Source organism: Sceloporus occidentalis, unplaced genomic scaffold (genome assembly GCF_023333645.1).
Source record: "Sceloporus occidentalis isolate IW3139 unplaced genomic scaffold, rSceOcc1.0.p SCAF_313, whole genome shotgun sequence".
Lineage (NCBI taxonomy): Eukaryota > Metazoa > Chordata > Lepidosauria > Squamata > Phrynosomatidae > Sceloporus > Sceloporus occidentalis.
This window is the reverse complement of record NW_028317293.1, coordinates 117,702-130,046: the sequence shown is the minus strand read 5'-3', so window position 1 is coordinate 130,046 and position 12,345 is coordinate 117,702. Positions and strand designations below refer to the sequence as shown.

The following is a 12,345-nucleotide window of genomic DNA, read 5'->3' as shown; positions in this document are numbered from 1 at the left end:
TAACGTATAGATACATTTCAAAAAGTGGTCTTAACACCGTTGCTCCCGATGGAATCCCCCAATCGGTCCGTTTCATTGGTTGCTATGATGATAACAAAACTTTTCACCACCGTTACCCCCGCGATACAATCCAAGGAGGCTGTAGAGGGAAACAGGCGACGTTTTGGACGCGATCTATCCGACAGGGGACCCTCTGCTGCTGTTCTTACTCATCAAAAATAATAATTCTCTTTTTTACCCCAGTTGTAGTTTTTGCCCCCATAATATAAAGTTTTCAGGCAGCTGCATATCAGCCATTTGTATGATTCTCGCTCTGTTATCTGACCCCCGATCTACTAAACCCCCCGACTCCTTATCATACTGCCTGTGGGGAACAATAGAATGGTTCAGTCTTAATCACCCAGTCGGACTCTCTGACTAATGAAAGTCTATGGAGGAACGGACTTCATTAGCATCGCCATAAAGCCTCAGCTCAGTGTGGTGTTTGAGCCGGGAAAGTCACCCAAAATATCACATGACCGACAGTTGGGGGGGGTTCAGTGCAGTGGATGGGTGATCAGCATAGCTGGGAACACCTTGGTTCTGTGGGGGCGCTCTGTTTATGATGTCGGGAGTGGGCGGGGAGTGGGCGGGGAATGGGCGTGTCTCTACACAGCTCCAGAGATTCTCAGCGGTACTAAACGCAGAGCCCCCGGGTGAATGCAGGGACTGCAAGAAGCGCTGCGGGAGTGGTTGGCGCTGTATAAATAAAAGATGATGATGATAATCCTTCTGTTTTGTGTTTTTGAAGCCGGGGCGGACGTTCCTTCGCTGGCGAATAATAATTTTATCCGGATAAATCCCACGCAGACGACGGTGGTCCTGCAGCAGCCGTACTGCGCGGAGCAGTCGGCAAACAGAGTGTATCTGTACGTGGTGCAGGCCGGTAAGCGCCCCGCGGCATTAATCCGTGTGTTTAATACCTGCCCTGGCACCCCGCCGCTGCATTAATAATAATCGGTGTATGTCGTCGGAGTAAACGTTTCTTTTTCCTTCTCAGGCGGAACGAACGCGACTGTTATGATCGCCGATAAGATTCTCCGCACCTCGTTCCGCGAGTCGGACGGCGGGAAGCACAGCCCCTACCTGGCGGCCGCGTTTCCTTACCCCGGCTGTGGAAACTTCCCCAACTTCACTCAATCGTCGAACGCGATTCTGGTCCAGGACATCTTGGATCGATCCGTCGCCCGGGTCGGGGCCGACTTCTCCTGCCTCGACGATCCCAACTTCTCCGGAACGTGCAACGCGCCCCTCAGGAATAGCACCGCGTACCGGTAACTCCCCAAATGCGGAGCGATCAACCCAACCTTAACCGGTCATTGGCCTATCCCACGCATGCTTAAATCCCCTCGCTGTATTACCCTCTACCACCTCTACTGGGAGGCTGTTCTGCTTACCTACCACCCTCACCGTAAAGTTACATGAAAATTATTTATTTTGTTTTTTGTATCTCTAAAAGTTGTTTTTTTTTTTTTTTAAGGTTTAAATACGTTTTCACGGATTCAAACGATGTCTTCAACGGTCAAACCAATTGGTCGCCTGCAATCACAACAAACAAAGGTAAAGAATCTACGATAGTAGTAGAAGCTGCTGGGTGGGGGATCCGGCCGCCGTGGTATCCTTCTATAATCCCGCGTTTTCGCTGAGCCACCAACGCGTTTTTGTTTTTCCTCCCCGTAGCCAAAGACCCTTCGTCCATCGACACTTGGCCCGGCAGGAGGAGCGGCGGGATGATCGTCCTCACTTCCATCCTCAGCGTCCTCGTCTTCTTCATCCTCCTCGGTCTCGTCGCCGCCATCGCTTCCGGACTGCTGTGAGTCCAGCCCTCTGCGAAGCCCCTCCATAAAGCGCCATATCCTGACGCACAAATATATATAATTACTTCTCATTAAAAAAAAAATTGTATAGCGAAATGGGTCAGAAACGGCAATATTTTGGGACCCCAATATTTTTCTATCCCACCATGCGAGAGTTAATTGGTATCTCCGCATTAAGCTGAGACCCCTCAGCCACGGCATAAATTCCCCAGCCGCAGGTTTGCCGTAGGGGGTCCCTGGAGCCGCAGCCACAGGAATCTCCAAGGGGGGCCTCTCGTCGGTGTGCACGGCCCCTATGACCGCAAAGCGCCAACATATGACATCATCAGTGCGTAGAATGTGTGTCTACCCCGCGTTAATCCGCTGTATCGATTCCCACGCAGGGGCTCCTCGTCGTCTGGCATGGAAGCCACGAGACACGAATCCCGGACCACCCACAAGCCCCAGATGAAGGCCCAGAGCGCGCCGGAGCCGACGTACGCCACCACCCTGCCGTCCGACGAGCGAGTGCAGTACGTGACCCACCCGGAGAGCTGAGCCCGACGGCCGCGCCGCTCGCAAGTTCTGGAGTGAATAATAACCGGATCCCTGGGGGGGGGACTTTTTTTTTTTTTTCTTTTTCTCTTTATTGTTTAATACGTTTCCACTATTGAATTTTTTTTTCTCCCCTGTAAATATTAAATGTCAGAAATCTCCTCTTTACCAAAATCACCTTTTCCTTCAATGATTTTTAACCCCCCCAAAAAATATCTAGCAATAGAAAGCCCCCCCCCCATTGGTAATATAATAGAACGTTAAGCGGTTTTTTTTTGGTTTTTTTTATACCCCCCCGTATTTTTATTCACAATGAGAGAATTTGTTACCGAGAAGGAGATTAAAAAACCTTTAAATGTGAAAACTAACCGTTTTACTGCATTCTTTCTTATTTTTGTGCCCTTCTCTGAAATTTTCCTTTGCATAGAAATGTTTTTAAGATATTATTTTGTTGCTTTTTTTCTTTTCTGTTTATAACTTGAGGTTTACAATAAAATGTTGTTTAAAAGACTTTTGACTTCGTTATGTCGGTGAGTTTGGGGAAGGATCTGTTTTTCTTACAATCGCGTCCCTTAAAGTTAATCGGCCCTTTGAGTTTTCGTAATAAATGTTGGCGACAAAAAAAAATAATAATTAAATCTACGGACAAACTCTAAACGGGCCGAGCCGTGAAGCTGTATTTAGGAATTACATTTTTGTATATATTTGAATTTTTTTCAGGACACGGAATATCGGGAGATACAACGTTACATTTTTATTTAAAAAAATAATAATAATAATAAGTTCTGGTGAAGTCACTTTAATTGACCGCGTTTTTTAATGTTGTATCTTTTATGTTTTTCTTAAGTTTCTTATTGTTTTGGTTATATTGAAATAAAACCCACTGAGAATTATGCTTGTTAAACATTGGATAAAAAAATAAATATATAAAAATAATAAATATACGATATATATATATATATATTATATTTTATTTTTGTTTTTTTATTTAACCAATGCCCCCCTCCATACGCTATCTGTTCCTGGATCATGAGGCTGAAGAATGTGGCTTAACCGCTATGAAGCAGGATTGTTGAGGTTTTTTTCTCTCTTACATAGTAGTTATCTGTGTTTTCTTAAGATTGAGATATTGCGACGTCGCCATTTTTTCTCATATAAAATATTTTATTATTCCTATTAAAGGCCGCCTAGCAAGTTCTCACGGGGCAGATTTCCCAGCAGCTGCCCGATGTTTATTTGTTTTTATTTATTTTAATCTGGCAATGTGCGGCCACCGGTTAGCCCTGCCACACGCCATGTGACCATAACAGCGTAACGCGTGGCCGCGCATGTCCGGCTCTCGGACTCGGATCAGGCGGCTGCTGGCCTTAAAGCTCCAGGGCCGCCTCGTCACAGCCAGCCCGGGTCTGCTTAGCCGCGCCAGAGTCTCTTATGATATTATTACAAAAACATTTCCTGAATGCGGAAAAAAAATGGAAGAACGCGAATTCCCCACGGCCGATGTCAGAGCTATAAATAGAAGGGAAACACCAGAAAAAGATAAAACCATGAAGGAATTATACAAAATTAGAGTTCAGGGAGGGATTTAGGCGTTCAAACCCTAACGCAGCGTTTATAGATGTAAGCACTACATTAGGGGGAATGAGTGGGACTGCAGCGTTAGCGGCTTTGTCGTCGAGGTTCTCGCCGACCCGGCTGCACCCTGGACATTTCTGAAATTACCGCATTCCTTGCGCTCCTCGGGAGGGTTTCGGGACGCTCTCCGGGGAGAAACCGGCCGACCGGAATTTCAAGAAACCCCCAAAGCGCCTTCGCTTGTCTCACAAAAGCTGCTTTTCCGGAAGAGACAAAGAATCAGCCGTCTGTCCTGTTTACAGGGCATCTCGCTGATTTATCTATACATTATACAGGGGCCGGCTCACTGATTTATCTATACATTATACAGGGGCCGGCTCACTGATTTATCTATACATTATACAGGAGCCGGTCACTGATTTATCTATACATTATACAGGGGCCGGTCACTGATTTATCTATACATTATACAGGGGCCGGTCACTGATTTATCTATACATTATACAGGAGCCGGTCACTGATTTATCTATACATTATACAGGGGCCGGTCACTGATTTATCTATACATTATACAGGGGCCAGCTCAGTGTCTTTTAGCCCAATTGTTAACTTTTCGATTGTTAGAGGGGGGTCTTATGAGCTTTGCCATTCAAAGGGTTAAAACCTAGCTTTCCCACATTTGATGGAGATTTCTTTAGTAAAGTAAAAGTAAAGAAAAATAATTTTGTCCTAATCTAGGATAATTGATATAATTCTATTAAATGTTTCTGGTTGTGATTTATCGACTTGATTGGCGGCTCCCGCACCGATTCCTTCACTACCGTCAACCGTCAATCACATTCAGAATTGTATTTTTGGGGGCTATCTTTATGTATATTTTAATCAATATAATGGAGACAAGATGTATTTCCCCCGTACGAAATGTTTCATCTCACCCAGAAAACATAATTAATAAATGTATATTTGTGGCAATTAGTGGAGAGGCAGTTAAGCCGGGGGGGGGGGGGGGGGGGTTATTCACTAAACCATAAGTCATCCTGTACAATGTATAGCTATATCAGTGAGATGTTCTAGATAATGTATTGGTAAATCAGCGACCTGTGTGATTTAACTGTACATTATGCAGGGTCAGCCTTAACGTGTAGTGATGTCGGGTAGGTGACATTTTTTCTGTTCTGCCCCCAATGTACCAGGAATCCGTTTCCGATTGGTCAATGTAACTGATCCTTTTTTTTTTTTTCTAACACTGTTCGATATCGGTGCAAATAAATAAAAACCTTGTGGGGACGCGGACTGAGTTCCTTTTCTGGTGCATTTTATTGATTGCGCGTTGAAAGCGTCCGACATTTCTGTAAATAAATAAAACAGATTTTAGGATTACCGTAAAACCTGCAACAAAGGTCCTCCTTTATAAATATGGGGTTATAAGTCAATATATCATTAAAGTATTATGCGTGAGATGTGAGATATATCTGTGCGTATATATATATACTACTGTTCAAATAAAGGGCCATTGGAACACAGGAGTGATGGGAGTGATAAAGGGCCATTGGAACACAGGAGTGATGGGAGTGATAAAGGGCCATTGGAACACAGGAGTGATGGGAGTGATAAAGGGTCATTGGAACACAGGAGTGATGGGAGTGATAAAGGGCCATTGGAACACAGGAGTGATGGGAGTGATAAAAGGCCATTGGAACACAGGAGTGATGGGAGTGATAAAAGGCCATTGGAACACAGGAGTGATGGGAGTGATAAAGGGCCATTGGAACACAGGAGTGATGGGAGTGATAAAGGGCCATTGGAACACAGGAGTGATGGGAGTGATAAAGGGCCATTGGGACACAGGAGTGATGGGAGTGATAAAGGGCCATTGGAACACAGGAGTGATGGGAGTGATAAAGGGCCTCTGTACGCCTATTTAGAGATTCCATTAAAAATCAGCCGTTTCCAGCTACAATAGTCATTTACAGCATTAACCCCGTCTGCACTGGATTTCTGATCCATTTCATGTTATTTTAATGGTTTCTTTCAAAAACAAGGAGTTACGTGCCCCCATGGTGGTGTGTATACGAATAAATAGCATACATGGTCATGCCCCCTAGATAATAAATAAAATAAAAAAATAACTAAAACACTCCAAAGTAATTTTTACATCCATTCCAAAAGATGCGATTCTCAAGTATTTGTTTTTTTTTTAATGCTGAATTTCATTGATGGCGCTGAGAACGCGGTGATCTTTATCTCTCGTTTCTCAAGAGAAGAACTTTCTTGGTCTCTTGCCGCCTGAGCTCATGCCAACTAAATGAAATAATATTTGTTCCGGGGAGAGGAATCCGTACCATATGTCGGACGTTAACCCGGGTTTCACGCTCCCGGGATGTTCTTCCATTTTTCTTTTCGGTGGCTTTTCTTTGGGTTGTTCTGCGCCAAATAAATAATAAATTATAATAATATATAATTCAACTTTAGATCTCCCAACTCCCGTATCTTTAGCTTCAAGGACTGGATTTCCAACCCGTTAGAAATAAAAACCATAGGAATTTGTTGGCGCTATATAAAACAATAAATAATAATAACATTACGGTATCGGTAGGGAGATAGTGCGTGATTATCGGTTGGGTGCGTACCTGGCGTTGGGCATCTAAGGAATCAACGAGAAATGTGAGGTTGAAGACCCCGTTTATGATAATTTAAGGTTAGGGCTAAAATATCACATATTACATCATATATTGAAAAATAGCTCCTTAAAACACAGTACTTGGTAAAGTTCATGAAAAAAGGGGGCCATTAAAAAAAAAACGGTTAATAGAACGCTAAGAAAACCGACTCTTGTTTCTTGTATTATGACCCCAAACTTATTGGGGTTCCCATTGTTTAGAAACGAGGGGAGATTTGTCCAATCAGTAAGGGGCGCTCCGTGATTGGCCGTTACACCCTCCGTTGTGCCATGCACTTTTACCGTAGCTTTTTTTTGGACTACCTGAAGCTTTGTGGTTGCACAGCTGTAAGGACAGACGCTTCACGTAGTCTGGGAAAGTATCGTACGAATTCCCAAAGGACATCAGCTTGATGCCGACGAGCAACATGTCTGCTTGAAGCTTGAAGAAGTACTCGTCGTTGTCCTTGAGGACCAGCATGTAGTGCTCGAGGTCCACTTTGTTCTGCACGGTGTATAGGAAGAGCGCTTGGAAGATCTGGACCCGTAGAGTTTCTCCGCAGCCGAGGAACAGGAAGGATTTGGAGAGGTACAAGTTCTGAAACACCTCCTGCAAAGAGACGAAAACCAGGGTCATGAACTGATAAAAATGGCTTCCTATGATCAAGCAATCGCAAAACGCTTTAAGGTGGTCATTTCGTGCATTGAAGGTCCTTCGCTACCTTTGGTTTCTTTGTTTCTACTCAACAGGAGACATCATTTAACTTGTCGGCAAAATAAGTTCAGAGGAACCTCACCATGAGCTCAAAGTCCTGCGTGACGTCTTTATAGCCGAACGGATCCAGCACCATGCCACAGGGGTCCGTGTACAAGCCGTGGATGTGGAGAACGCCATATTTATTCTGGCCCCGAGCCCACTGCAGGACCTGCGAACACAGCATTAGGTCACTCATCGGAACGGGATTTCTAGTCTTGAGTCTGACTTGGACACTTGTATAGACTGGTAGAGTCAGGACCTACCTTGACCTTGTCATACAGGTCGACGGACTCCATGGGTTTCCCCAGCCTCTGCCCGTAGGCCTCCAGCAGCTTGTCATAGTTGGTGGTGAGGACCATGGCTCCTCTCTCCATGAGATTCAGGATAGATTCCAGGACCATGGGGTTCTGGATGTGATCCTCCATCTTCTCAAACACCTCCATCAGACAGTCTTGGAAAAAGCTGGGCTTGGTGCTGTCATTGTTGAGCTACCAGGAAGACAATATAAGGAAAGACTTCAGACCATCTCAGAGAGGAATGAAAGCGGCCAGCGGTCCCTCTGGGAAGTGTTACCACTAAGAAGAATGTCCCTCCGGACTGCAGAGCTGACTATTCTGAAGGGCTGCGGGAACTATTGACTACGGCCGCCCCTATAAAATGTTCTTTTCTGTTTGGGGATTATTTACAAACTCCAAAGACTCATCACAGGGAACAGAAGTCTTTGTAACCATATCTAAGAAGCACAAGTGGCCACGGCTGTCGAAAACCTCAACTCACTCGTGACATCTTCCTGATAAGATCGTGAGCCACCACCAGCAGGTCTCCCTCCGTCTGCACCTTCCGTCTGAACTCCGCCACGTCCCTCGGGTGAAGCACTTCCAGCTGCTCCGCCGCATCGATCACGGCTTCTATACAACAGCGCCACGAACGCAACGCCGGGATTCCCGGGGCAACCGCCGCGCTCACCCCCGTTCCGATGACCAGCAGCAGCTCCCCCGGGTGCTTCTTGGTCAGAGTTTTTAATACCTTCCTGCGAAGACACAAGACCGATAGCTTTTAGAGGAAGAAAAAAAATCTACGCACGGATACCAAATAATAGGTGAAAATATCAGAGCGTAAATCTAAGAAGAAAGAGAAATAAAGTAGTAAAATATGTTTTTTTTTTTAAGTTATTTTCCAAGTCCGCTAAATATATAGGTGGTTTCTGGCTTTGCTTTTAGAACTTCTAACCACCGATTGCAAAGTATAGTTTAATATAAAAAACTAAAATAACTTCTGTGCTCTGAAACGAGACATTGATGATTTTTCTTTTTTTAAATTTTTTTTGTCTTTCCAAATTCAGGCTTAAAAAAAAATGTAAAGATTTACCTACCTTGATTTAAGGGCAGCATTGTTTGTAAAGTCTTTCGCCGTCTTTTGTTCCGTCTCCATGTTTGTCTGTAATAGAGACATCGATACAATGAGATGAAGCATGGCTCTAACGTGATAAACACCTTGACCAAAGGTGCATAGACCCCGAGGGGGGCCGGCTTGGACAAAACTACAAGCTTGAAATAGTTAACTGATGAGTCGCTTCCAATCCCTACCACCATTTCTCAGTCTGTTGTCTACAATGCATATCCTCACCTATGATGTCATGGAAAAAAGAAAAGAAAACGACAGAATCGCCTTTATTGGAATGTAATTGTGAGATGTTTGGGAGCAAATAATAATTAAACTGAAATTAAAGGGTGAAAAAATCATTCAGGTTTATATATATTAATATATAATATTAAATATATATTAAAATATTTAACCCCTTGCAGATATTAAACATTCAGAGTATCTTTACTCCCTAATAAGTCGCGGTTTCCATAACGACCATTATAAGAGTTATTTGGTACAAACATTAAACAGAATCCTCGTGATGGATATTAAGGGTTTAATAGATCATTAAATGACTGGCAGCAGATTCTTTCGCCGTTAATGTGGGAACCTCGTTCACCTTTGTCTCAGGTGACGCGTGCAACAGGACAGATTACGTTGTCTTTATCTGCTTACCGTAAGGGAGCCGAGCGCCGAGCTAAGCCCCGCACAGTGTGTGTCCGCTGATCTCTCAGCGTCCCCTGATGTCACTGACCCATGTCACAGTGCCAGCTACCTTAGTGACATCATACTTGCCATGTGTTGCGGTTCAGTTAGGCCAGTCCCTCTCTCAAATCTATGTACCCCCCTCTCCTCCCCTGATGCCACTCTCTCCTCCCCTGATGCCCCTCTTTTCTAGGAGGTCAGAATGTTTGCTGGGTATGAGGGGATCGCAGGGTTCTACAGCCCTAAAAGCCCCGATAATGTGTATAGAAACAGCAGGAAACGGCTTTATAAATTAAACGGGGTAAATAAACCCCATTATTCTTCTTCTAAATGCCCCTCTCCGTTACACAAATACCCAGTGATGGGGCACATAGCAGGTGTTGGAAGAGCCGTAACCCCGTTCTGATCCCCCAGTGTGGGGTCTGCAGTGACTTCATGTACACAATACACATGATTTACTGTATTTTTGCGTTAACGTTCGAATTCGCGGTTACGGGGTCAGCCTCCCCACAGACTCCTGCTTTTTTAACACAAATGAAAACAAATCTCTCTGTGAATCTCTTTTATTTCCCGCTGAGACGTTTCCTCGGCCAACTTTATTCCTCCCCTTTCTAAGCCTACCAGAAACCGAATTCTCGATATCCCAGCGTCACGTCCTCATTATTAGCGTCCAACCCAAACAACTGCATTAAATGGGGCGGATCAGCTTAAAAATAAAAGTTTACCTTAAACTTGTCCCGCTGAACGACAGGGAGTTAGAGTTACCATCTGTCTCTTTTTTTAGGGTGCAGTCCCGATTGTCCCCTAAAATCTCTCAAGTCTAAACCTAAATTATATATATATATATTTATTTTTTTTGAAATTTGGGAGCTTTATGGGCCGAAAACATATTTTCTATAGTCAATGAAATTCTAAATATATTTTGACCAGTGGAAAGGAAGGTTATACCAATTATTTGTTTACATCGCCAACAACAAAAAACATTGTATCATTTCTTATGGATACTTTTTCTTTTTTTTTACGTCTTTAGCTGTAACTTGCTGGATTCATGAAATAAAGTATAAAAATGTTCATTTCAATTTAAAAATCAGCTCGGTTTGTTTGTAACGGCCGACCGGCCCAAGCCTCGCCGTTATAACTGCCACCTCCAAACAGGGGCCCTGTGTGCGCGCTCTACGAACGGGGTGATTTTGGGGGAGGAGGAGCAGATTCTCCAGGGGAATCGGCTGATTTGTTGGGTAATGGGACAATTTTTAGAGCGACGGGAAAATTTTAGGGTGAAGGGAAAATTTTCCCATCGGAGGGAAAATTTTCCCAGCGATGGGGCAGTTACACAGGGGCAGTATGGGACTTTTCAAACTCTTGTTACTGATTTGATGGCCCTTGGGTTCTGGCTTTGCCATTTCTTATAAATATTACATTCATCCAACTGGCTATTACCCCACATGACCAAGGGGCTAGAACTAAAGGGGTAATAATAATAATAGGGCACCAGTGTCAGTTCATGTAAAGATGTTTCCAGGTATTGAGGCAGATAAAAAGTGTAAATTGTTGCTTTTACCCAATGTCTGGTGTTCATGGGGGGTAATTAAATAGTCCGGTGTTAAGTCCCACCGCTGGCTGTCTGTACAGTTGTGCGGCAGCTGCCTGCTGTGCGTGTAACGCCAGCCCCTGTGCCAGCTGTGCGCAGCCGGAACCTTTGTGCGCAGCCTCTGCACCGGGGGAGCGTGTTATCGGGTGCACTGGAATTGAATGTTTGCCGGTTACATCCAGGTGGTTGCAGCAGCTGTTGGGGAAAGTGAGAGAGGGGTAAAAATAGCCCGTGGGGCAAAGAGAGCGGCGCAGGACCTGCCAGGGGCATCTCACGATATATATTTTGAGAAGAGGTAACATAGAATATACTGGGGGCAGGGAGAGGGGATGTAATATGGACTATATACTGGGAGTAGGGAGGAGAGTTTATATAGAATGTGTAATGGGGTAGGGAGAACAAGGGTAGTATAGAATACATACTGGACAGGTAGAGAAGGGTGTAATACAGAGTATATACTGGGGACAGGGAGAGAAGAGGTAATATAGAATTTATACTGGGGTGGGGAGAGGAGGGGTAGTATAGAATACATACTGGGGTGGGGAGAGAAGGGGTAATGTAGAATGTATGATGGGGCAGGAGAGAAGGGGTAATGTAGAATGTATGATGGGGCAGGAGAGAAGGGGTAATGTAGAATGTATGATGGGGCAGGAGAGAAGGGGTAATATAGAATGTATGATGGGGTTGGGAGAGAAGGGGTAATGTAGAACGTATGATGGGGCAGGGGAGAAGGGGTAATATAGAACGTATGATGGGGCAGGGGAGAAGGGGTAATATAGAATGTATGATGGGGCAGGAGAGAAGGGGTAATATAGAATGTATGATGGGGCAGGATTGAAGGGGTAATGTCGAATATATTCTGGAGGCAGGGAGAGAAGATGTAATATATAATGTTACATGAAGCAGGGAGAGAAAGGGGCTCAAATAAAATGTATATTGAAGACAGAACAGAATATATAGTCGAGGAAGAGGATCATATAGAATATATACCAAAGCTAATGAGGTTTGTATATATATATATATATATATTTATATATATATATATTTATATATATATATATACATATATACTGGAGAGGTGGAGGAGAGGCTAATATAGTATTTAGACCTGGACAGTATAGAATATATTCTAGGAGACTATATGTATGAAAAGGGGGTCATGCAATGTATCGCAGGCTGTCTCATGTCTTTTAGGGGTGGACTGGCTGATAAATTAAGGAACGGCACATTTACGCAGGCTTTAGGTCCCGGATGTACATATTTCGGGGAAATATGTGGAAATATTCCGAAAGCTTTTAGGAGT

General features: G+C 44.1%; 2 protein-coding genes across 2 annotated transcripts; one reads left to right on the top strand and one right to left on the bottom strand.

Moving 5' to 3' along the window:
• Positions 1–604: 604 nt before the first annotated feature.
• On the top strand, positions 605–2,393 carry LOC149274876 (uroplakin-3a-like). The gene is made up of 6 exons (XM_089505162.1): positions 605–695; positions 791–925; positions 1,040–1,313; positions 1,520–1,599; positions 1,720–1,852; positions 2,240–2,393. Exons 1-6 carry the CDS (start codon positions 605–607, stop codon positions 2,391–2,393), a joined length of 867 nt encoding a protein of 288 aa, XP_089361288.1.
• A 4,475-nt stretch (positions 2,394–6,868) lies between these two features.
• On the bottom strand, positions 6,869–8,812 carry LOC149274875 (SIR2 antiphage-like protein 2). Its single transcript, XM_089505160.1, has 5 exons — positions 8,754–8,812; positions 8,159–8,411; positions 7,645–7,869; positions 7,422–7,550; positions 6,869–7,234 (listed from the first exon to the last, which is right to left on the bottom strand). The coding sequence occupies exons 1-5, from the start codon at positions 8,810–8,812 to the stop codon at positions 6,869–6,871; spliced, it is 1,032 nt and encodes a 343-aa protein (XP_089361286.1).
• Between the last annotated feature and the right edge of the window lie 3,533 nt (positions 8,813–12,345).